Below are 24,922 nucleotides of genomic sequence, written 5' to 3' on the forward strand. Positions count from 1 at the left end.
CCAGTTCACTCTATCAAACGCTTTTTCAGCGTCTATAGAGAGTAGTACCACCGGTTCTTTTCCCTTTTTACTTTTTTGGATCAGCATCAATGATCGTAACCCATTATCTCTACCTTCCCTCCCGGGAACAAAACCCACCTGGTCCTGATGTATCCATTCCGGCATTAGCTCTTTCAATCTATTTGCCAAGACCTTTGCATATAGCTTAGTGTCAGTGTTTAATAATGAAATAGGTCTATAGTTCGAACACTGTGTAGCATCTTTTCCCTCTTTTTGAATAAGCACCATTTGAGCTTGTAGCGATTCTTTTCTTACTTCCATCACTCCACCTAATGCATTCATATATTTTCTAAGTTTTGGTACTAAGATTTCACTATATTTTTTATAATATCTCACAGTATAACCATCTGGTCCTGGGCTTTTCCCAGACGCTGTGCCCTTCAAAGCTAGTTTTATTTCATCTTGTGAGATATCTGCATCAAGGGAGTTCAATTGGACTTCGCTTAATTTTTGTAACCCAGCCTTCTCTAGATATTTCTTTCTCTTTTGATTCCTCTCACTTTCTATATTTTCTGATTCCCGCAGGGGATTTATATTATACAGATCTCTATAATATTCCATAAAAACTTTGGTGATTTCTCTATTTGAGTGTTTCAGATTCCCCTTAACATCTTTTATTTTTTCTATATAATTTCTATTTTTCTTTTTCCTCAGGGCCCTCATCAAATATTTTCCCGATCTTTCTCCCCATCTATATCTCTCGCTCAAAACCCTGTTATATGCTTTTCTCCTCTCCTCTTCTATTACACCTTCCAATTCTTCTTTCTTTTTTTTTAACTTCAACTCTATTTCTTTTATTATTCTATTCTTGTGTTGTTGTTCTAGTATACTTATTTCTTCTAAGAGCCTACTCATTTTCTCTCTTCTTTCTTTTTTCTTTCTTGCCCCAATCGCTATCACTATTCCTCTTATGTATGCCTTATGAGATTCCCACACTGTAGCTATGGACACATCACCTGTCTCGTTTTCCTTGAAATACCGTTCAATCTCTTCCCCTATTTTCTGGGCTATTTCCTTTTCTACTAATAGTGTCTCATTCAGTTTCCAGCCCAGCCCTCCTGTTTTCCCCTTCCCCCATTCCAATTTCATTATAACTGGGGCGTGATCCGATAGAGAGATTGTCTCTATTTCAACTTGAACTAGGTGGTCAATTAATTGATGTTCTATTAATATGTGGTCTAATCTTGAATACCTCTTATGCATGTTTGAAAAAAAGGTATAATCTCTATCTTGCATGTGTGTAATTCTCCAGGCATCTACCAATTGACTTATATGTAGTTCTTTCTTCAAGAGTTTCAGGGCCCTACTTCCTTCTCTCTGTACATGGGAGGTAGCATCCTTTTGTGGATCCATACAGAAATTAAAATCCCCAGCGAGAATCAAACGACCTTTTTTGAAGTCCATCAACTTCCTCAGCACTTTTTTCAGATATATCTCTGGGCTTTTATTAGGACAATAAATATTGGCCAGTGTACATTCGATCTCCTGTAGTTTTCCCTTTAAGAACAAAAATCTCCCCTCTGGGTCTGTCATTCTATCTTCCAGCTCAAACCTAGTATTCTTTGCCATACCTATTGCAACACCCTTCGCTCTCTTGACCGGGGAATCTGCATAATACCATGTTGGGTGATTTCTGGACCTCAGCCTAACATTTGATTCTATCTCAAGATGTGTCTCCTGTAAGAATACTACTGAGGCTGCTCTATGATGTAATTCTTTAAACAGTCTAAATCTCTTCCCAGGGGAGTTCAACCCATTTACGTTATATGTTATAAACTGAATCTCTTCCATCTTCCATAAATCTTCTCTTCCCCTTCTTCTCCCTTCTCACTTGCTTTTATGTCTTTTTTTTTTTTTTTTTGCAGGAAAAATACCCCTCCTCTCCACTTACCCACCCCCCCAGCGTTTCCCCTCCCCCCCACCCCCCTCCCCCTCTTTTTAGGCCTATCATTTGCCTATTGATCATTTATGGAATAAACTTCCACTTTTGATCTAAACCTTGGGCTAAAAACTCTGGGCATGGACGTCTTTCCCCTTGTCCGACCTCCCCATAGCTCCCCTGGTCCCTCCTAGTTTCATCTCCAGCACCGTAAGGCAGGGGCGGTAGGGTGAAGGCAGACCAGTGTAGAGGAAAAAAGAGAAAAAAAAAAAAAAAAAAAAAAACGGAAAAACAACCTTATCTTTCCTCCACCACCTCTCTCCCCCTCCCCCCCTCCCCCCGCCTCCTCCCCCCCACAAGTTGCCAATCCTCTTTTCTCTTCATTCTAAATTCCCATTGATCTTCTTCCCAGCCTGGAATCTCCATTCTTTGTATTTTTAAACTGTCACAAAAATGTTTCAGATCTTCTGGGAACCTGAGGTACGCCGTAACCCCGTTTTTCCATCCTATTAAACATTCAGGAGACCCCCATCTGTATTGCACATTATGTTCTTTTAACCTTTCCAATAGGGGTCTCAAAGTTCTCCTTCTCCACAGAGTCTCTGGGGCCAAGTCCGCATATATCTGTATATCTCCACCTTCATATTTAATAGTTGGTTTCCCTTTGATCTTCTTCCATATTTTTTCTTTATCTCGGAACTCATAAAATTTAACTATAATGTCTCTTGGCCTTTCTTTCCCCAGGTATCTCTGGATGTTTCCTTTTCTGAAAATTCCTTCTATTTTAGTCTTTTCCATTTCAGTGTTGTCTGTTATAGTATTTAATATTTTACAAACCACTTCTTGCAGGTTTTCTCCCTTAGAGTTCTCTGGGACCCCACGTATCATGACGTTTCTCCTCCTGTCTCTATTTTCTTGTATCTCAGCTTTATATATCAATTTTTCTTGGGCTTTCCCTATGTTAATTATTACTTTTTCAAGCTCAGAGATAGTCTGGGTCTGATTTTTAACTTTCTCCTCCGTTTCCTCCACTCTCACCAGCAGGTGTCCCAGGTCACTTCGGATATTTACCATTTCTTGTTTTATTGTTCTCTCTAGTTCTTTAAACATTTCTGCCATTTCTTTTTTATTAGGTATTTGTAGGTCTTTTTCTGTCTCTATATTTCCTAATGATTGCTGATTACTGGTATCCAGGCCTAGTGATACTCTTGGGCTATTTTCCATGCTGAGATCTGCTTCTCCTCTTTCAATCCTATTCTGGGATCTTTCTGGGGTTACGTTTCCTTGGGAGGTATATTTTTTAATTGTACCAGTCTGGGACCCTTTAAGCCCACTTCCTTTTACACTTTTATTTTTCATTTTCTCTGTAGCTTTTATTCTTTTGTTCTTCTATTATAAAATTCGTGGATTTGGGGGGGGAGAGAATCAAAGTTCTTGTATACTAGTCACTGTACTATTCCCCGGCTGATCTTTTTGAGCTGTTCTGTCCTCAAATCTTTTTCCACCTTTTTAGCAGTCACCGGGGGTCCCCCTTTTCACTTATCCCCTGCTACTCTTTAGGGAGACATGTAATGCATCACAGTTAGTGTATGGAAGATTTCAGCTTAAATCACTCACCCTCCTCGTGTGTTTCATCCAATGACCCCGCTGAATGCTCTCACCTTCAGGTCGCATAGGGTCTTTGTTTATGGAGAGGGGGGGGGGGGACCCTCCAGAGTCTCTTTTATCTTCAATTGACCAGGGCTCAGTGGGTATCTTCTTGCCTTACTTTATGCCTTGGGGGTCTCAGGGGAATAGGGGGGGAATACACCGGTCCCCGGCCAACAGGTCCGCTCTGCTCTCCCACCGCAGAACGCCGGCCGGCCGGCTTCCCGAACTCCCAGGAGTGCTTTGCGGCCGGTCACGTGCTCGCGCCGGTTTCCCAGCATCCAATCGCTCTCTCTCCGCTAGTCACCAGCCGCTCTCCACTCTCCCCCCGCACACCTCCACCTTCCGTCCCGGGGAGCCGCCAGGCCAGGGTAAGATCCAAGCCGCAAGGCTATCTGCATGCCTCGGGAGGATCACAGGGGACCTGGGGAGGTCAGTACACGGAGCTCCGTCCGAGAGCTCCTACATTGAACTCTCCTCTGCCGCCATACTCAGGCTCCGCCAAGATGGCCTTTTTGTTAACCAGAAGAGTGGAGGACTTGCAGTCTTTTTATTACAAGGATCCTTATTTAACCATTTTGAAGGACAGGGTTGTTTTGAGACCTGATCCTATGTACCTTTCTAAGGTTTCATCAGATTTTCATTGTTCTCAAATAGTTACATTGCCTTCTTTCTGCAGCTCCCCCAGGAATGAAAAGGAGACATTATTTAGTTTTTTAGATGTCAAAAGATGTTTGTTATAACATTTGAGAGTGACCAGAGATTTCAGAAGCTCTAGGAGTGCATGCACATTCTACAAGCCTCCTGGGCAGAGAGAGCAGGTGCTTCATGGGATGGGAAGACATTTCCAGAGCAGCAGTTTGGTCGAATAACCACGCCTACTGTGTGCAACTTCTTTCCAGACAGGGCTTTGCCTTTGGAAGGAAAGTTCTACAGGCTGTGGTCCCTTCCTAAGGTAGGAATATTTCTTGTTTATCCTCTCATGTAACCATCCTAGAAGATGCTTTGGGAAAACCACAGTTACTTACCAGTAACAGTCCTTCCAGGAGTCTTCCAGGACGGCGTTCTAATTCCCACCCTACGTTTTTTCCTCATGTTGTGATGTATGGTTTTTGGTGTTTTCCCCTTATGTACACTGGTTATGGTCTTCTTTCCTAATTACTGAGGTTGAGGGGGAGGGAGGGAGGGGCTTTTACTATTGTGTTTCCTGTATGGGATGAGCTAGTATCTCATGTAGCTATCCTGGAAGACTCCCAGAAAGACCGTTACCAGTAATTAACCGTGTTTTTAAGCACCCCCATCCTACGTGCTCATGTGCGAATGCATATACAAGTCCCACACGCACATGTAAACAGTGACCACAGCACAAAGGCAAGGTATTGTCATGCACATCAGAGTATGGTGGTGTTCTATGGGCATACACAGTTTTAAAATGCAACATTTTGGGTATCTACTCGATGCAATGTCCTCTTTTGCATTATTCCAAAATATTGTGTTTGTGCACTAAAATTCATTAAAGTGTATTTTTTACCAAACAAATTGAGAAAATGCTGCACAGATATTGTGTAACATAAAACATTGCAACACCCACCATTTTATTCTCTATGGCCTCTGATTAAAAAATATATATATATGATGTTTTGGGGTTCAAAGTAATTTTCTAACAAAAAAGGCAAATTTTTACATATATGAGAGCAGCGTCAATATTTGCCTGCTATTGAAGTGGTTCAACTGTCTGTCCCACCAAAACTACCATGCCCATTTGTGGTAGAGGCTAGCTTGTTAAAATACTTACTGATTTCTTTTTCAGTCCAAACTGGAAGTGTCTTAGCAAAAAACAAAATGTTGAATACCAACTTTTTGGAAAATATCTGTTTACTAAAGTTATGCACTAGAAAAAATAGATGGCCATTGCTTTAAAAATGTATATCTCCTGTATCCATTTTCTATTTTATACTTCAATAACCTGGCATAAATGCTGCTGCTATAGATTCTCTCTCTGCTGAAGTGCTAAAACAAGCGAAGCTGTTAAACACCTTCTGTCAAGGCAGCATACAACTGGCACAGCCTTTAGATTGGATGCCTATGCAATTCAACCAAGCAGATTGTCTTGAAAATACATCATGTAAATAATGCATCAGTACAAGTTGCAGTAGTTTAATTAGCTGACATAAGATCTAGTATTAATGCATAATGGAAAAGAAGGCCTAGAGTTGTATAACACACTGGAAACTGATTGTTTGGTATTGCAAATAGTATGATTTATGAAACATTTAACATTTTTTGGATTGGAATAAATTGCTTCTTACAGCGGAGCTTCCACTTTTCTCCCCCCCCCGCTACCTTTTGGGGGAGTACACGGTTTTGACAGGTACCCGCTCCCACTTCCGGCTCAGTTCACCGTGGCGAACTGAGCTGGAATTTAGGCCTCTCCTTGCAGCCTTTTGCCGCAGCATGCTTCATCCATGTGTAGTAGGAAACCAACAGTGAAGCCACAAGGCTTCACTGCCAGTTTCCCTTAGTCAAGATGGTGGCGTCAGCAAATTGAAGATTCGGCTTGGGGTGAGGACAGTGCTGGATCCCTGTACAGGTATATACCCTAATATTAAAAGTCAGCAGCTACATGGTTTTTTTTTTTGGGGGGGGGGGGGAGGAGGGGCCTGGGGGCCAGAATTCCACTTTAATGTTTTCATACATATTTAAATTTCCTATTCCCTGCTGGATTTCTTGTCTTATAAATAACCTGGTGAAGATGCGGGTGGCTGGATTAGTGACTAGATGGTGCTGTTTGCCAAAAGAAATAAATTGCTTTAACATATTTTGCCTCATATCAATGATTTTGGTACAGAATCATTTTTTTAAATGCCTGTCATCGGCAAGGTACAATTTAGAAAACAAAGTAGCTGTAAATCTAAATGTGTGTGTATATAAATGTGTAAATATATATGAATACCTGTCCCAATGCTGTGAGAGACTTATTAATTGCAGCAGCTTCCACCAAGCGCTGACCAGTAGCTTCAGTTTTTGATATGCGTTCTGATCCTGCGAGGTCGCACAGTGTAAGTGTAGAGCTGGAGACAGCCCCTGAGATGCTATCCATACCATTCAGTCTCAAGATGACCATCAAATGAGAGCGGGAGCTGGAAGGACACACATATTAAACAATATTTCCAACAGTTGTCACTGCAGATATAGCTTGTCTGTGTGCTGACCGCAGGTATCTGTTAGTACATAACTTTCCAAATGCAAAACAATTAGCAACAATATACGTGGGTTCACATTGTCTAAAAATGGTCTGCCCGACAGAATGGTGGGAGGGTGGATGGAGTCCCCTGTCAAAATACCATAGTACAGCGAGGAAGATTGTTGCACCATCACTTGTGTTTGGTATGGTGATCTGTCCATTTTTTTGTTCCATTCAATCCACCCGGTTCAATGACAAAAAAAGCTTCCAGTGTGTACCAGGCTTAAGGCTGCATTCACACCTGAGCAAGTCAAATGTTAGGTGGTTTTATCTGAAAGTTTTGCAAGTGTATACAAGTGTTTAACTACTGGACCCCTGGAAGGTTTTACCCCCTTCTTGACCAGGCCATTATTCAGCACTGTGCTACTTAACTGGCAGGTGTCCTGTCATGCAGCATGGTACGCAAATTAAGCTTATATCCTTTTTTTTTTTTTTTTTCTTTTTTTTAATATAAATAGAGATTTCTTTTGGTGGTATTTTATCAGTATAGGGTTTTTATTTTTTTGCTATATAAACCAAAAATGTCCGAAAATTAAGAAAAAAAAAATTCTACTTTCTGCTTCAAAACATATAAAATTTCCTCATTTATGCCAGACTGTATTCTGTTAAATGTCTTTGGGAAAAAAAAACAAGTGTATATGAATTGGTTTGTGTGAACGTTATAGCATCTACAAACTTTGTATATAAATTTGAAAAATGATCAATTTTGATGCACTGACAGCCTTAACCTCAAGATCCAGATGATCCCTTTTTGGAAAATAGTCTGAGGTATTTAGTAAAAGGCATGCTGACTTTTTTTAAATTGTAATTTTTTTTTATCACAATTTTTTGGAAAATTAAGAAATAACTTTTTTTTTTTTAACATACTGTCACCAGTGCAGTACAGCATTGTCATATGACTGGTGTGGTGATGAGCACGGGTACTGACTGTTTAAAAACATTTTTTAAAAGGTGGATTTTTTTTTTTCTTTTAACTTTTTTTTTTTTTTTTTTAACAACATACTTTTTAACATATGTTCATCATAGTGATGCTGTACTACTCTGGGACAGGGATAAGGGTTTTTTTTTTTATGGAGGGGGTTACATTCATAACAACTGTGACTACTATTGTGTGTTGTGATTGGCCCACAGCTATCACATGGTACAGGGTGCTATGATTGGCCTTGGTACCATGTGCTAGCTGTAGGATAATCACAGCATCACTATAGGTATCACACCTGTTATGAATGTAATTCATTCATAACACCTTTGCTGACATTGAGATTATGTGAATACCTGGCAATCACATGGTACCCAGCCCTTCAAAGCGACCAGGTACCAGGAGCCGCAATCCGTTGGGTCCGGGTCCACTCTGTGTCCCAGACTAGATGACGTATATGTTCATCATCCAGCCTGCTCATGCTGCTTGCCCGCTGTAAATACTGGTTAAGAAGCATATTACAGCTGTCTTGGTGGTCTGGTTTTGGGTCGTTACCGCTACCCCAAGCTTTGTAAAGTAGTCTACTTTAACAAGTATGTGATTTTAATCCTCTTTGCAACACGTCAAGAGGAAGTAAGTCTACAGTCAATACTTCTAGTGGGGTAGACAAGTGCAAAGTCAGAGGTGGCAATTTGCTCTCAGTCCCCTTTGACACCAAAATCACCACACAGTCTCAACAAATTTGTTCACCTGGAACAGATCCACACATGTGGCTTGTCTCTTGAAGCAGGTACACACCTTACACATGGATGGCTCAGGCTATTGACAATATGACCTGTCATGTCATCCACGTTGGGAACATTACTGTGTGGTACAGTATACAATTCCTCAGGGCACAGTGGGACCATTCCTTCAGCACTGCCACAACAGCATTGCCTCTATTAGTGGGGCAACCACTGCATCCTTTTTTCTGTGTTCCTGCCCAGTTATACCCGTCCAGGATGTGGATGAGGTTCATCCACAGCTTATTCTCATGCCTTCCTTCAGTCATGCCAGGATTTAATAGTTCCGCGGTTTATTTATTCACAACCTTTAATCTGGCCACTTTGCTGGCCCACTGTTTCACTCACAGGAGCAGAATGTTCCATGTTTTGGATTTCTCCCTGGAGGTGGCCTTCATTGACAGCCCCAGCTCGGAGATGATGACCTTGCCTGCCTTGGCCACCCCTGAGGCAGTGTACGCTTCCTGCAAGAGGGGGCATCTCCTCCTTGCTTCACAATGGAGTATTGCTGTCTGCGCATCACAAAGGATAATGTCTGAAGCTGAGCCTTACCTTCTGTCAGTTTGTGCATGGCCAACTCCCATGGAGCTGCCTGTTTGGTTTTGGTTTCCCACCTTTGACAGCCATAGGTCCATGAAGGCCTCTGCACCTTTGTTCCTGACACACTATGGCCACTTCTAACAGTTTGTTGAATTATAACTTTCGGTTGCTGCAATCTTTTTTTTTTTTTCTTGTAAGATGTCTCTGATCTTTTCAGACAGCAGTACATACATGAACTGTTCTGTCAGCCACCTGTGTGTCTCTGTTGCTATATCTAGTAATTCCAGAAGGAATGTACTTTTCAACTCTCTGCTTCCCGCTGACGAAGGGAGCCCAGAGGTCCCCCAATGTTCCTGTCTTGCTATAAACTGCTTCCACATGGCTGACTTTCTAATGCAGGGATTCCTGATCTTTTGCTGGATGGTGCAGAACTTGAAGGATAAGTTCACCTTTTAACAAAAAAAAAAATGCACATTTTTTTTTCAGGTAAAAATATGCTCATTTACTATTTTTTGTTGTGGGAGCCCAGAAAGCATAGCACCAGTGATCAGCAGATCACTGGTGCCATGCAGGACTCCTGCAGACCTGTCAGTGTATCCATCATATATGCAGGCAGATACACTCTGACAGGAATAATTAAATAACTAACACCGTGCTCAAGAAAGGTATGGAAATCCATTGAGAACTACAAGCCGACAGCCACAAAGGCTGTCGGAACTTGTTTTCCTATTCACAGAATACTATGAATGAGTGACATGGCCGGGCCACTTTTTTTTTTTTTTTTTTTAATATGGGTGTAACATGTTACAAAAGGTGACCTTATCCTTTAAATTCCTTGCTTCCCCTCTAAGGCATTAAGGGCCAGTTCTGCCTGCTGAGTAGACAGAATCCTGGATGACCAGCTCAGGCTCCGCAATCTTTTGATCCAATCACCCAAGTCCATATCTGGCTCCGCATTTGTTTCTCTCTGGAGTGTCAAAGACAGGAGCTGCTAATATGCTGCTCTTATCACCACTGTCCTACATGACTGATACTATTCACAAATGACAAATGTAAAGTAGAGGTCTTAAACAATCATACAAATGGCAATAAGCAGCTTCTGGTCTACTAAACGAATACAGAATAAATGGACAATACCAACATGATGGTAACTGGGTATGAAGTAAGCATTGAATATTTTTTTAAAAGGCAATGCAACTATTACAATAACAGGAGCTGCCTGGGAACCGTTTCCCAATGAAAGCACTAGGTGGAAGCACAGTATAGTCTATTAGACACTCAGAAAAAACTCTATAAGACTAAACTACAAATGAACGTTTATGTTTCCCTTAGGGCAGGGTGCTCAACCCTTTGAAGAGTGAGTGACACTTAAATGATTTGGTAATCAGTCGGGGGCCGCAATGCAATTAAATGCTTCAGAAATTCAAATGTTTGTTTTATTTTGAATAACATATTAAACATTTTCCTCTTGCAGCTGCTGAATGCTGGCAGGAGGGAGAGAAGGAAAAGCCAGCTTTCAGCGGTTGCAGGAGGAACATGGAGAGGATCAGTTCCTGTATATGCTGCCCCTCCTGTCCAAAGTGAAAAAAATTATGTGATGGGTAGGCTGCATAGGCTCCCTGGAATATGGGGCATGGTTGCCATTACAAACCCTGATACTGCACCAGTAGTTGGGGGGGGTTATCTACAGTTGTATCACTCCACCTGGGACAGGAGCCAGCACTACAGAGGTAACCATGGCTTATGTTGTTCCTGCTCTCTCCGCTGACGCCTGCTTCCTCTGCTGGCGGCTCAATGCACTGTGATGCTCTGGAGTGGCGGGTTGGCAAGCCCAGATCATGATCAATGGGTTGCTGATGCTGAGCATGCACTTCACTGGTATAAAGTCACGGGACACCGGTTGAGCACCACTGCCTTAGGGCAACAACTCTCTCACAAGGAAGTATTCCAGGTGACTTGTTGGAGGGTTTCCTACACCTGTTTCATGGGCAAATGACATGAAGTCTGTGGTCTGGACACTTGAGTGAATGATTGTAGATGCAGGACTATCCCCCTGTAAGCTCCTCACCCTGGAGACAGTAAAAGCAGCGACCTCTGCAGTTACTGGGTCTTCTGCTGAAGCTGTGTGCTATTGCACCACAAACTGGTTGCCCGCACACTAAACAGTCTGTCTCATTAGGTGCAGCCTCTTTAGACTGACAAAAGTGGGAATCAGGAAAGCCTATATTCCCTGGGCATGTCCTGAAGCCTGATGGCTTGTATGAACCCAGAAGCTTAGGGGAAACACTAAAAGAACTTACATCCACTACTGAACAAGGTAAATAAAGGAGGACACCAAGCAGAATTGACTAGGTGTGGGGAGTTACAGCTTTCAGGGGACTGGCCTTCAGGTTTCTATATTTCAAGCATCCATTTCTCCTATAGGCAGAGTATAATTCTAGGTTGCATAACTACTTGCCATCCGCTTGTTGTATACAAATGGATGGCACACTTAAGAGGATGGGAGGCAGTTTTAAAATGGCCTTTTTTCCTTTGCTCATGTGTGCCCTCTAGCACGTGTGCGAGCACTACACTGTGGTGCACTGTCCATTGAACAGTGCAGATCCCACAAAGAGGGTACAGAGCAAATGAAATTAATGTATGCACCCTCGGGAAACTTAAAATGATCATCCAGCCTAACTTGCAGGTCATAGAGTGATATTCAATGCATACAGTGCAGTGCTGGATTGTCATATGCATTGAACATCCAAATAATTCTAAGGAATATTAATTTGTAAATAGTGCCGCGCCCTTAAGATAAATGGATAACTTATTAATATATTTAACTATATGCAGTGTTGTTACTTGTGATAAATCAATTGCGATAAATTCTTAATCCATATAGCAATAATTAAAATGCATGTTACACTAGAAATAGGCTGACAGGAAGGTGAGCGCATAAAAGTGGCAATACTCTAGCAAGGATTTGACTATAGTTTTGTATATACAGCAATCAATATTTTAGACACTTATATACTACTCTTATTCACATCTTTTGGACATTTATTTTTTGATTTTATATATTTTTTTCTTTTTTTTTATTCTATTATTATTTTCACATTTTCTATCTTTTAATTTTTTCACATATACATATATTTAAATTTCTTTTCATGCAGTATTGCCTAATGATTTTCTCTCATACATAACATTTTGTATGCGAATAATTCACTGCAAACGTAGTCAGTGTATAATATTATTGATTAATTATTGCTATATAGATTAAGAATTTATCTCAATTGATTTATCACAAGTAACAACACTGCATATAGTTAAATATATTAAGTTATGCATTTATCTTAAGGGCGCGGCACTATTTACAACGTATTATTCCATAATATCATTATATTGCACATACCTATGAGGAATGTGATTAGGTGCCTGCGAACGTTATAAAAGCAATAACAGCAAATTACCTTTGTGGCTCACAAGTAACCCCATAACATATCCAAATAATTCTGCTTTTATACATTTCCTTCCAGTAGGCTGTGCTAAGGCATGTGAGTCTTGTTAACATAACATACCTGCAAATAGGACTGGCTTACTTTGAACTGTTCATATGTTAAGCAAAGCAGCAACCCAATAAAATCTGTATGTCAGACTAATGTAGGAAAACGTTTGCAGATGTCAGATATTTATAATTACAACCTCCAGCAGCATATGGATTCTTGTATATTTATCAGTGTGTGAATTTCTGCATACGTGCGCAAAGACACTCGCATATGCAAGCACATAACCCCCTATTTTTACAAAGTAGTGTTTTTTTTACAGTTGCCTTTAAAATTACTCCATCATGAAGTATGGGGAAAACCATTGCAAGTCTCCTGAAAATGCTAGAGGCCTCACTTTGACTTCAGCATATTTTAGTCGCAGAACAACCCCCATGAAAATGATCGTCAGGACTGCTTGCCTGTTCCTGGTAAAGATCCCAGACATAATTGAAGTCAAAGCATCAGAATGACAGCCAGAAAACCAGCATTTTCAAAAGGAGAATTCAGCTATGGCAGCCCCCGATAATCTCAGATGAAAGAGTCCTTTTATATATGGCTGTACACACGTGATACATCTGTAATCCTACATGATATGTACATTTAAATGGGTCTAAAAGCATCTAAGAAAATTATTTTGACTAGGGACACCACAGCTACAGTAAATGTGTATACATTGGGATGCTGAAGCTTACATTGCATAGCAAGCCACACTTGTTAATACATTCAGTTTATGTGAGCTCATGACCATGTGAATTACAGGCACATAGTAGATACAATCTGGTTGTGTATGTTTAATGAATTTACTGTACATACATGTATATCCCTTGGTACATCATGCCCTGCATCACAAAGAATATTAAGGCTGCTTTCACACTGCTCTGTTGCAAAGACACAGTAAAAATGCATATGTGTTTTTGCTGCATTTTTGCCTTGTTACTGGTGCAATTTGGACATGTGACTCCAAAAACACAACAGTAGGTACATTTTTTATGCCTTTTTGTGCTGTGTTTTGGATGCATTTTCCAGTCATTTCAATGGGGAGGTGCGTTTTGTTTTTTACTGCACCAAACATGTAACATACAGTTAAAAAACGTTTTAAAAACGTTGACTGATGTGAAGAGCTCCATCGGATTTAATGGTCATGCTTTGTTTTTCTGCTTGTGGCAAGGCAAAAACTGAAAAAAATCTGATCAGTGTGGCTGGGCTAGGTTCAAACCTATGCATTTTGAGTTTGATCTGTTTCTGCAGTGTGTTTTGCTGTGAGTTTTGCATTTTTTGCCACGTTTTTTATGCATTTTGTGGGTTTTTTATTTGTTGCTGGGCAGATTAAAATGCAAAACGCATCAAAAAAACATCAAAACGTACTATATACTTTTCTTCAGCGTCTCCATTGAAGTCTATAGAACCAAAAACGCAACTTTTTGCATTAAAAAAAGTCCCTGACCCTTTCCAAAAAATGCAATGGGTGAAAACGTGGAGATGTGAATCTGTCCCATAGGAAATCATGTTAAATGGACTGCTGTCCATTTAAAACACATAGGTGTGAACCTAGACTTAAACTAGTAGGTCAGCACAATAGCTAGCCATCTAGCGTTTTCAGAAAGTGTTTAGTTGCAGCCTTCATGTTTCCTTTAGGAAAAGTTTACTTTAAACAATAAGTTCACCTTTGGGAACATGTTACATACAGTATAACAGAACAGCTTTCACCTACCTATCCCAAACAAATCACTTAACAGTCCTTCCGCTGAAGTACACCAAAAATATTACAAAAATAGTGATTTATTTAAAACAAACCCATATACAGTGTCATTACACCTAAAATCAAATTAGAGTCAATTTATAGTCCAAAGACAAAATCTTGCAGGTGATTTCACAATCATTGATATCCCCGAATAAGATTGATGGTATACTCCAGAAAATCTTCATATACCTCAAAAACAAAAGATTCTCAACATAGTGTATTATCCAAGATATTATGATTTAGTGCCACACGTGTCACATGCAGACAAAATAAAGTGCCACAGTAATCGTGAAATGTCAGAACTCCAACACCTTTATAAATAAATCCACTGCACCCAATATAAGAAGTGCATAATTATCCTAACATAAATACAATCAGCATAGGATCCATAGTATCAGCACAATCAGCATAGGATCGGAAAGTATCGTGCCCCGGACGCGGTTCGTCACATCCAGACTATTTCAACAGTTGAAAAAGTCCGGATGTGACGAAACGCGTCCGGGGCACGTGACATGGTGACGTATCGACGTTTTTCCGGAAGTATCGTGGTGGCCATTTTTGGATTCCGGGACACGCCGCTGTTCTCATCCTGGAAACTTCCATCTACCACCCGGCCCTCCTTCAGAGTGGTATGATTTGACCATATTGCTACTGTTGAGGAATCATGGCGTGGTGACTCATGATATGGAAGCTGTTCTCATTGAATTTTAATGCATCCGAATTCAATATTTTAAAAGCAAACTCTTGTTTGTATCTATGAATGATTTATTTAAGTGAAAACTGTCATGTGCAAATACAGAGATAAATACACTCACCAAGTTTTGCTTGTCACCTGAAAATAAACAACTGCTGAAATGAAAATATTTTTTCATTTTCGGTTACAAAACCTGTTACCTTTCTGTATTCATTTTGGTTGATGCCACTGTCCTGTTCTTCTCACCAAATAGAATTGTGTTTTTAATGTCCGCTTCTGTCAAGACTTCAATTTCTGTCAGTCCTGGGACAGTAACTGCTTTCCCCTGTGATCTGATCTCCAGTTGTTTGTTGCCATTTTGTGAGAGGAGATCACATATGTTTTCATTGTAGATCTCAAGCATCGAAATCTAGTATGAGAGGAGCATACATTAACATGACCCTAGCACAGATGTACAACACTTTAGGGGTCTAGTTATTAAAATAAAGTTTGCTGTAATATGAGTATTGGGACAACTAGCACAAATAATCACCGTATTGTGTCTGATATATGTATATCTATAATTCTCAGCTCCATCTAATAACCATAATGCTGTATTTTCTGGAAATACCTCAATCAGGAAAATACAGCATTATGCCCACTAGATGGCACTGCCAATCAAAGGAAATAAACTTTTAAAACACAATACAATGATTATTTGTGTCAGCTGTCCAGATACTTGTGATGTTCATACAGTAAATTTTTTTGATGGACCCCAAAATAAATTTAACAAGCACAAGTTCTAGCTAAATGTGCATTGCAATGAATAATAGGATATATCATCATAGGTCAGATAAATATGTTAGATACCCTAAAGCAAATATGACCACTCAATTAGTGACATTTCATAACATGGTTTCTCTAAGTACTTTGCTTGCTACTACAGACCGTAAACCTACTTGATGTTGTTGATGCAGCTCAGGTTATGTCATTGCATGTCGTACACATGTGGCATATGCAAGTATTTTACTGATGTTTTTCATGGCAAACTATACACCTCAAATTTGTTTCACCCAAGCTAGGTATTATTATCAGGTTTGTTTTAAAGTTGAACTGAGACAGATTAACCATTTCTTTCCCAAAGCTCATCAATGCCTAGATCAGCCTTTCTCAACCCTGGGGTGCCTTGAGGTTTCTTCAGGAATGCCTTGGCAAAACTTCTAAAAACTGGCCAAAACTTGTATACAAGCCAGCGGATGCAATAAGCCTGCCTTTGAGTTACACAGAGCAACAGGCTTTCATTGTGCACCATTTATGATCTAGCCGCCGGTGTCCTGACAACCAATGACATCATCAGTTGATAAAGATAGGTTGATAGTTTGAAAACCCCACCCCCCTCTCCCCACTCCTCTCCATCAATGCTAGGGTCACATTAGCTCATTAATGAAGAGAAACATAGGAATACTAGTCAGTATCAGCGTGCAAAAGTGTATTTGCTTTGGAAGATTAAATCACCTCTAATGTTGGGTGTCCTACATGTGTGGATGTTGCTGCATTATATAAAACTATTAGAATAGTTTCCTACATTTTAGAATGGGGTGCCTCAGGCCTGTCCATAACTTTAAAGGGTGCCTCTGGAATGTCCAGAATTTTAAAGGGTGCCTTGACTGAAAAAAGGTTGAGAAAAACTGACTTAGATGTCAGTCATGCAATTGCTAAGTAATAGGTGATATACAGGGACTGCTTTTGCTGAAGCCTAGGGTGCCACAGTTGGTGGGGGATTCTTATTCACCCATGTCATGTCACCATGTACCCATGCAAAAACATCATTAATGGGACGTCATCACCGCTCATGATGCCTGCAAACCTCAGTTCCGAGGTCTTTCCTGATAAGCGAATTCCCAGCATGCAGTGTTAATGGAGCACACAGTGCGGTCTATAGTGATGACAACATCAGTAAAAAAAATTACACAATAGTTTTCTTTAACTGCTTGCCAACCGCCCCATGTAGGAATACAGCGGTAAAGTGGCCTCTGTGTGCTGGATCACGTACCTAGTACATGATCTGCACGCCCACCATCTTGCCTGTGCTGTGATTTGTTACAACACAAGCCGATCAGCGGGTCCTGGCCAATGATTGAGGGCCGGGACCTGCTGATTGGCTCAGTCTTTCACAGAACACCACTGTTATTGTAAACAATACAGAGCTGTGTAAATTGACTGGAGATCTTGTTTTTGTATTCCCTGCTAAGCAGGGAAAAAACAACAACAAGATCCTTACTAAAAACAGCACACAGTACACACATTACACACGTTTAGGCACACATTTAACCCCTTGATCACACTTGTCAACCCCTTCCTACCCAGTGTCATTAATAAAGTAACAGTGCATATTATTAGCATTTAGCACTGATTATTAATGTCAGTGGCAGTTAGTCAGATCTCCCCCGAGTCAGTGTCAGATTGCCCGACGCACTACCGCAGTCCCATTATATGTTGTTGATCACTGCCATTAGTTGTATTAAAAAAAATTACAAACTATGAGATATATACTGGAATTTTAATTAATTAGACACTATCACTTTCACACAAATCAATCAATATATACTTTTTTTTAGCAAAGACATATAGCAGAATATTTGTGAGAGTTTGTGAAGAGATTTGATTTTTTAAATACTTTTATTGGATTTTTTTATAACAGAAAGTTAAAAATATTGTTTGTTTTGTTTCAAAATTATTGGCCTTTTTTCATTTACATTGCAACCCAGTGGTGATGAAATACTTTATTTGTGTGAAAGCTTTATTTGTGTGAAAAAATATTATATACATTTTGTTTGGATAAAGCATTGCATGATAATTGATAGTTAAAGTAGCGCAGTGCCGCACAGCAAAAGAAATGGCCTTTTCAGGTAGGGGGTAAAACCTTACGGAGGACAAGTGATTAAACATGCTCTAGACATAGCTTATTTATTTATTGTAAATATGAATGTTTGGTTTATTAAAGCTTATACGGCCAATCCCAAATATATGTCCACATATCCTCATTCACAATTCCATCAAGAAGTTTGCAGGAAGAAAGTGGCCAAAGGAAATGGCACTGTTTCTGGTCGAGGTTCATGCTGAGGTTGAGGCAGACAGCAGGTGAGTGTAGTCAGTGCACAGGCAGAGAGAGAAGGCAGCAGGCAGCAGTTGTCAAGGTCCAGGTGGACATTAAAGGCAGGCGGTTTACAAAAATAACAGAACCAGCAACTATGGCAAGAGATATGGGCAGCATCAGGGAATGCAACAGTAATCTCACAAACAAGGTAGCTGGCAAGTAGTTACAATTGCAGCTGTCACAAAGGAAAGAAGTTCAAATTCCCTCCTTGGTCTGGGTGCATGCCCAGTGCCAAGAACATCTGACATCCTCAACACACTGCACATAGCACAAATGTAACGTAGCATGCTGTATAATTCCGTGTCTGTGGACCTGTATCAAGTGTGTCCATAGGTACTGCTTCTGTGTCTGCAGACTTGTTTCTGGCATGTCAGTATGATACCGATTTCTGCATCTGCAGACATGTTTGTGTTCTTGTGGACATCTGATTGTGTCAATAGGGTATCTATTACTTCTCTATGGAATTTCTGATTGTATCAGTACAACACTAAAGTTATAATTGCAGACACACTGCTGGTTGTAATTGCAATAAATTAGTTGTAATTTCACATGTGTAAATGAGAATATAATCTTACCATTAATATTGTGAATCTTGGCATGTTGGTTTAAGCAAAGCCTCCCTCCACCTTACAAGGTACCTAGTCCCCATGTTGAGGGGAAATGGTCCAATGGTCCTCATCACCACATCCTGTCCTTCAAAAATGGATGAGCGGGTTTGTTGGGGGGGGGGGCCTTAATTGAATCTGGAAGCCCTTTCAAATGAAAGTGCCTGCATGTATCCCCCCATCAGGAGAATGAGTTTGGTATACATAGTACCCCTTTTTACTCATTCGCAAAAAAATTTAATTAAAAACAATCACGGTGTGAAAAAGTTCCTTTTATTTAAAAGGAAAAAACAGTTTCTGCCAATGTAAATCCAACGTCAACCACTTTGTCCAGTGATATAAATCCTCATCAGTCATGCTGACCTGCTGCCTGAAAATGTTGACCTGCCAACATGATGACTGACTGCCCAATGATGTTCAGTAGTTCCTACCCCTGCTGCAAATGACAAATCTGTGGGGTCATCTGCTGGAACAGAACTGGGATTCTGGGTGATGCCATTGACCAAACATTCATTGATTCAGAATGCCTGGCTGGTTTGTTTACAAACACCAGGATCTGTCATTTTCTGGCAGTAGTGCTGGCTACAGGCTACAGCTGGGTGTTCAGATGGGTAAACTGACTAAATATGTCCAGAAGGAACAGGATGGGGTTGAGTCGAACTAATGTTCAACCCAAAGCTCATCCCTAACTATAGTGACCTTTACTGGTCTTACCAGCTATCAGAGAGCTGTGCTCACTCCAGATATGAAAACTACTCTCTGAATTTGAGTCCAGAATTTCACCAACACTTCAGTCTCTGTTAGAACACAAAATGATGGGGTGTGACATGCTTATGGTGCCAGCTAAATGTATACGAGAAGAGCTTTGGCCCTAACAAGAACCAACCATCCCTAATCTGCTAGAGGTCATCTCTATGATTAAGCTCTTTTTTGGGTGAAATATGTCAGAGAGAGACTTGGTCTGGGTGGACCTGTCTGTGATCTAGTCTTGGAATAATAAAGCTTTGTAAGGGCTGATGTCATTGGAGTGTATCTGACTTGCTTGTTCATTTCCTACAGTGCAACTAGCCGATAAAATACCTCTGCAAACATGGGCAAAAAAACCCCACACCAGGATTCTGTGAAAAGTCAGATTGCTGGATCTATTAAACACTACCTGGCCACAGTACCTGAAGCAATGTTGTAACCCTGCAACCAAGCCTCCCCACCACAAGGCTGCATGCCTGAAACCTCGAGGTGCCACTCTTCTATACAGAGTTCACCAGCATTCTCCTGCTACTTATTGATATCCATGGATGGTGCCAACTACAACCAATCTGAGAGGGCCAAACTGATTAGAGGCCTACAGAAAATATGGATATTGTCATCATGCTACTCACCCTGGAACACACGCTGGAGAAGAAAACCACAGATGCTAACCCTAAACAGGACCATTAAAACGCTATTATTTCTACCCCAAGGGATACCATTGCTGTGACAACAGGTAGTCTTTGTTCCCTATTGTACAGCTAATGCCCTCAGGCTTTTACTTAATATTTCCTGCCTATAGCTTTTGTCTGGGAAAAATAATTACAGCATATGCTACATTTTTGCAATAAAATGGATGGTTTTCATGTGCTGCTCTATTTCCTACATACATGTAGGAGAATAGTGTCATGGAACTCTATCCAGTGAACCTACAAGACACAACTCATCCCATCTGGTCATAGCAGATATACTGATGCTACTGACTCAGTTAGTGACAACCCACCAGGAACTTAGAGCCAACCAGCAGCACACATAGCCCTGGTTTGCACATTTGTTTACTTTTTATTGTTTTCTTTTGTCTCAACATGTGCTAAGCCTCTTTCTCCTTAAATACCCTTGAGTCCCAGATAATTTTTTGTTATGATGCCGCCTCAGTGCCACACATTATATATTTTAGGTTTTGAAGTCTACCCTAATGTATTATAGATTTGATTTTTGGGGACAGATAAGGCTTTATTTTGGTAGCAAATTTGGATATATATTTTTAAACCCTTGTTTTTTTTATCTGGAATAAAAATTAACAACGTGAAAAAAATATTTTTCTATATATTTCCCAACACAGTGTTTACTTAACCACTTGAAGACCAAGCTTTTTTTTCTTGAACTTTTTGTTTACATGTAGCAATCAGTATTTAACATTATTATCTCTTTTTTAAGCAGAGGCTCTATAGAATAAAGTGGTAGGTTTTGCAATTCTTTTATGACACATGGTTTTTGGGAAAAAATAAACTTAAATTTTTTTAAAAAAAAAAACACGATACACAACCCAATTTGTTTTGTAAAATATAAACATTATGCTAGGGTAAGTAAATAGATACTAAACATGGTATCTATTCATAGGCGACACTTTAAAAGCCTTTACAGGTTACAACTTTAGATTTACAAAGGAGGTTTGGTGCTAGAATTAGTGCCCATGATCTGATATTGGTTGTGATACCTCACATGTGTGGGACGATCGCTATTTGGACCAACACATGCATTTGCCTTTGCGTGCAAGCATGGGGGGAGGGGCAATTTAAGTTTTAAAAATTATTTATTTTTACACTGGAGTTTTAAAACTTTTTTAATCACTTATATTGCTGTCACTAGGAATGTAAATATCCCTTGTGACAACAATAGGCATATGACAGGTACTCTTTATGAAGGGAACTGGGGTTAATAAGACCCCAAAATCCCTCCTCTGCCCATAAAAGCATTCTACCACACCAAGGTCAGTGGGATTGAATGCTTTTCTTTTTTAAAAATTGTGCCGTGTATTTCCGAGTAAACTAGAAGTGATGTAAGGTCATAGAGCACAACATAGAGCCCAACAAAGCTGATCTGGTCTTTGTTGGGCTCTATGATCAGCTGACAGAAGCTCCAGCTGGTTGATTGGGACTCCTGGTGGTGCGGGAGATCCAGTTAAAGCCACAGACAGCAACGGGAGGGTGGGATGTCCCCTCCCACTGCTTGTAATAGCAATCAATCTCCTAGTTAGCTGCTTCGATTGCTATTACAAGAGAGATGACCATTGGTGCTAACAAATGGTTTTTTGATGCTTGCAGCAGCAGGCATCGTCCCGCTATAACGACTCAAATTCCAGCCACAAACTTGTACGTTTGTGCACCCCATATCTTTACCCAAAATAAAAGCAACAAAATCTGTTGATTCAAATGATATCCCAATTTGTGTGATTTTCATGTAATATAGTGAAATGTTAAAGCTCATTTATTCAACATTGTGATGCATGTAGGGGCAAAAAAAACTGGTTTGTGTAAATTGTTAGTGTAACATTAAGATACGATTAAGTGGAGCCCACTAGGGCACAAACTAGCTCCAGTGGCCACACCAGTGTCACCATTCCAGTGCAGTCAGCTAGTATCCTTGATCATCGCCACCCCAGTACAGTGTTGCCAGACCAGTGCAACCAGCAACAGTGTTCCTATTTAAAGCCACAGCAGTTCCAGTGACATCAGAACAGTGCAACCAGTAACAGTTTTCTTGATTGCAGCCACACCAGCAAAGCGTCGTAAGACCAGTGCAGCCAGCAACAGTGTTCCTGATCGCCACCACACTAGTCCAAGTATCACCAGACCAATGTAGCTAGCAACAGTGTTCCTGATCAACGCCATGCCAGTACAGTGTAATCAAGCCAGTGTAAGCCAACAACAGTGTTCCTGATCATCACCACACAGAGCCTGTGTTAACAGAAAAATGGAAGCCAGTAACAATGTTCCTGACTGCCACCACACCAGTTAGTGTCATCAGACCAGTATAAGCCTGAAATACTGTTCCTAATTGCAAGCCACACCAATCCCAGTGTCACCAGACCAGTGTACATTAGCAACAGTGTTCCTGATACTGAGCACCAGTGCCAGTATCACCAGAGCAGGGCAGCCAGAAAGAGTGCTCCTATACGCTGCTACACCAGTGCCAGTATCACCATAGCCAGTGCAGCCAGCAACAGTATCACAGATTGCTGCCACATCAGTACTGTGCCAACAGAGCCAGTGCAGCCAGCAGCAACGTTCCTGATCGCTAGCAACACCAATACCAGTGTCACCAAACTGGTGCAGCTAGCAACAGTGTTCATGTTCTTTGGCACACCAGTGCAGTTTTGCCTCTACCTTCCTCTTGAACTGACCCTGGCTTGTTTATTGACCATGTCTCCGCCTATTACCTGAACTGACCCATCTGCATGTCCCACATGGGCATTTTTTTTGCATGTCGGTGGGTGGCTAGCACCGTAATTGATGATGGGATTAAAACAAGGGACACTTTTGGGGATTTTAGTTTTTTAATAAAGTTTAGGTATCTTTATGTTTAGGTTACACTCATTTTTTCTTTTTTGTGAATGAGTAAGGTGAAAATTTTGGGGGGTATGTTTCTGCTGGATCGTCTAAAAAAAAAAAAAAAAAAAAAAAAAAACACCTGTTCTTACCTGGAGACTATGGGGTTGATTTATTAAACCTGGAGAGTGCAAAATCTGGTGCATCTCTGCATACAAACCAATCAGCTCTCATTTTTTTTTTTAGTCTAAGCTGATTGACTACCATGCAGAGCTGCACCAGATTTCGCACTCTACAGTTTTAGGCTCCATTCTCCCTAGGGCATTTCAAATCTGCAGCGGAATCACCGCAATTCTTTTTAATGGCACCTGAAAACGTGGGGCGATCTCGCAAACAAATTTGCAGCACGTGCGACACCCAATAAAGGTTTTGGAACCATTTTTGGGCATCATGCACCTCACGATTTTGTTTGCGTGATCGCGGCGCATTTGTCAAGCAGAAACGCCCCGCGTTTTCAGATGTCATTGAAATGAATGGCACCTGGACATGCGATTGCGCATTTTCACATTGTCACAGTGCGTTTTCAAATTGCTGGCAGAATTGCAGTGATTCCGCCTGCTTTTTGAAATTTCCTAGTGTGAATAGAGCCTAAGTAAATCAACTCCTTTGTCTACTGGGGCACTCGGATCTCACTAAGATCTTCTCTAGGTCATTCATAAACCTCTTCAACCCCCTTGGAAGACTGATATCTATCCTATCCTGACCAATGTTTAACCACCTTATTTTCTTATCATGATCTTAGTATTGACATGCGCTGGTTTCCTATCCTCTCTGATCTGTTATTAGAAGTGATGTGAAATCACTCCAGCATGGACACAGACAAAAGCAAAAACACATTGCTGAAATGTTATTGCTTTTTGTTCATTCTTGTCCCAACTATTCCATCAATTCTTGTATAGGAATCACAGGGACAGAAGATAAGGAAAAATCCCTTCAATGGGATGAAAGACAGAAATAAACAAAGTTAGGCTTTAACCATTTCACTGCCTCTGATGTATTTCATATGTTGGCAGCAGCACAGGCACTCCTGGCTGCTATAGCAGCCAGCTGTCAGCTTTCTTTGTGGCATCACTTCCAGGTGTACAGTAATGTATCATCTGGACTGTCACACAGGGGAATTGTCAGCCCTCTTGCCACAGCAATACAAGTAAGTAAAGAAAATAGTGAAAGAAAAAAAATTAAAAACAGAAGTTTATTAAAATAAAAAAAACACCAAAAACTGTTACACGCAAGTTTGAGGCTTGACGTCTATTTACACAATGCAACCTCATCTTTTACATTTTTGCAGAAAGAATCTTATATTGTGAATCTGTGCACTAAAATTAATTTAAATGTCTTCATTACTGAAAATATGGGTTCGATAAACAGTTGCACTATTATTGTGTGACACTTTTATTCTACAGCATCTCTGTCAGAAAATATATAATGTTTTTGGGTTTTTAAGAGCAGTTCCAGGCTCCCCCCAAAAAAAATTAAAAGTCAGCAGCTACAAATACTGTAGCTGCTCACTTTTAATATGACACTTACCTGTCCAGGGATTCAGTGCCGTCGTCACCCGGGCTAGTTCTTCACTAGCCTCTGGGTTTCTGATGGCGGCACCTTCAGTAAGGGAAACTGGAAGTGAAGCCTTGCAGCTTCACAGCCGGTTTCCTACTGAGCATACACGAGTCGTGCTGCATCTTGTGATTGGTCCCATAGTCTTCTGGGACTTGTGAAGTGTCCCAGAAGACTGCAGGGGGAAGGAACTTCTGGCTCAGTTTGCCGCAGAGAACTAAACCGGAAGTGGGAGCGAG

General features: G+C 40.6%; 1 protein-coding gene across 1 annotated transcript in view; it reads right to left on the bottom strand.

The window, feature by feature from the left end:
* Positions 1-24,922, bottom strand: part of LOC149449853 (uncharacterized) — a 114,631-nt gene that overhangs the window by 8,397 nt on the left and 81,312 nt on the right. The window contains exons 10-11 of the mRNA XM_089692659.1: positions 15,234-15,442; positions 6,540-6,726 (exon numbers count right to left, since the gene is read on the bottom strand). Coding sequence (XP_089548785.1) covers positions 6,540-6,726; positions 15,234-15,442 — 396 coding nt within the window. The remainder of the gene's footprint in view (positions 1-6,539; positions 6,727-15,233; positions 15,443-24,922) is intronic.

This window comes from Staurois parvus, unplaced genomic scaffold (genome assembly GCF_062004578.1).
Source record: "Staurois parvus isolate SC_StPar_1 unplaced genomic scaffold, SC_StPar_1.0 ptg000599l, whole genome shotgun sequence".
NCBI lineage: Eukaryota > Metazoa > Chordata > Amphibia > Anura > Ranidae > Staurois > Staurois parvus.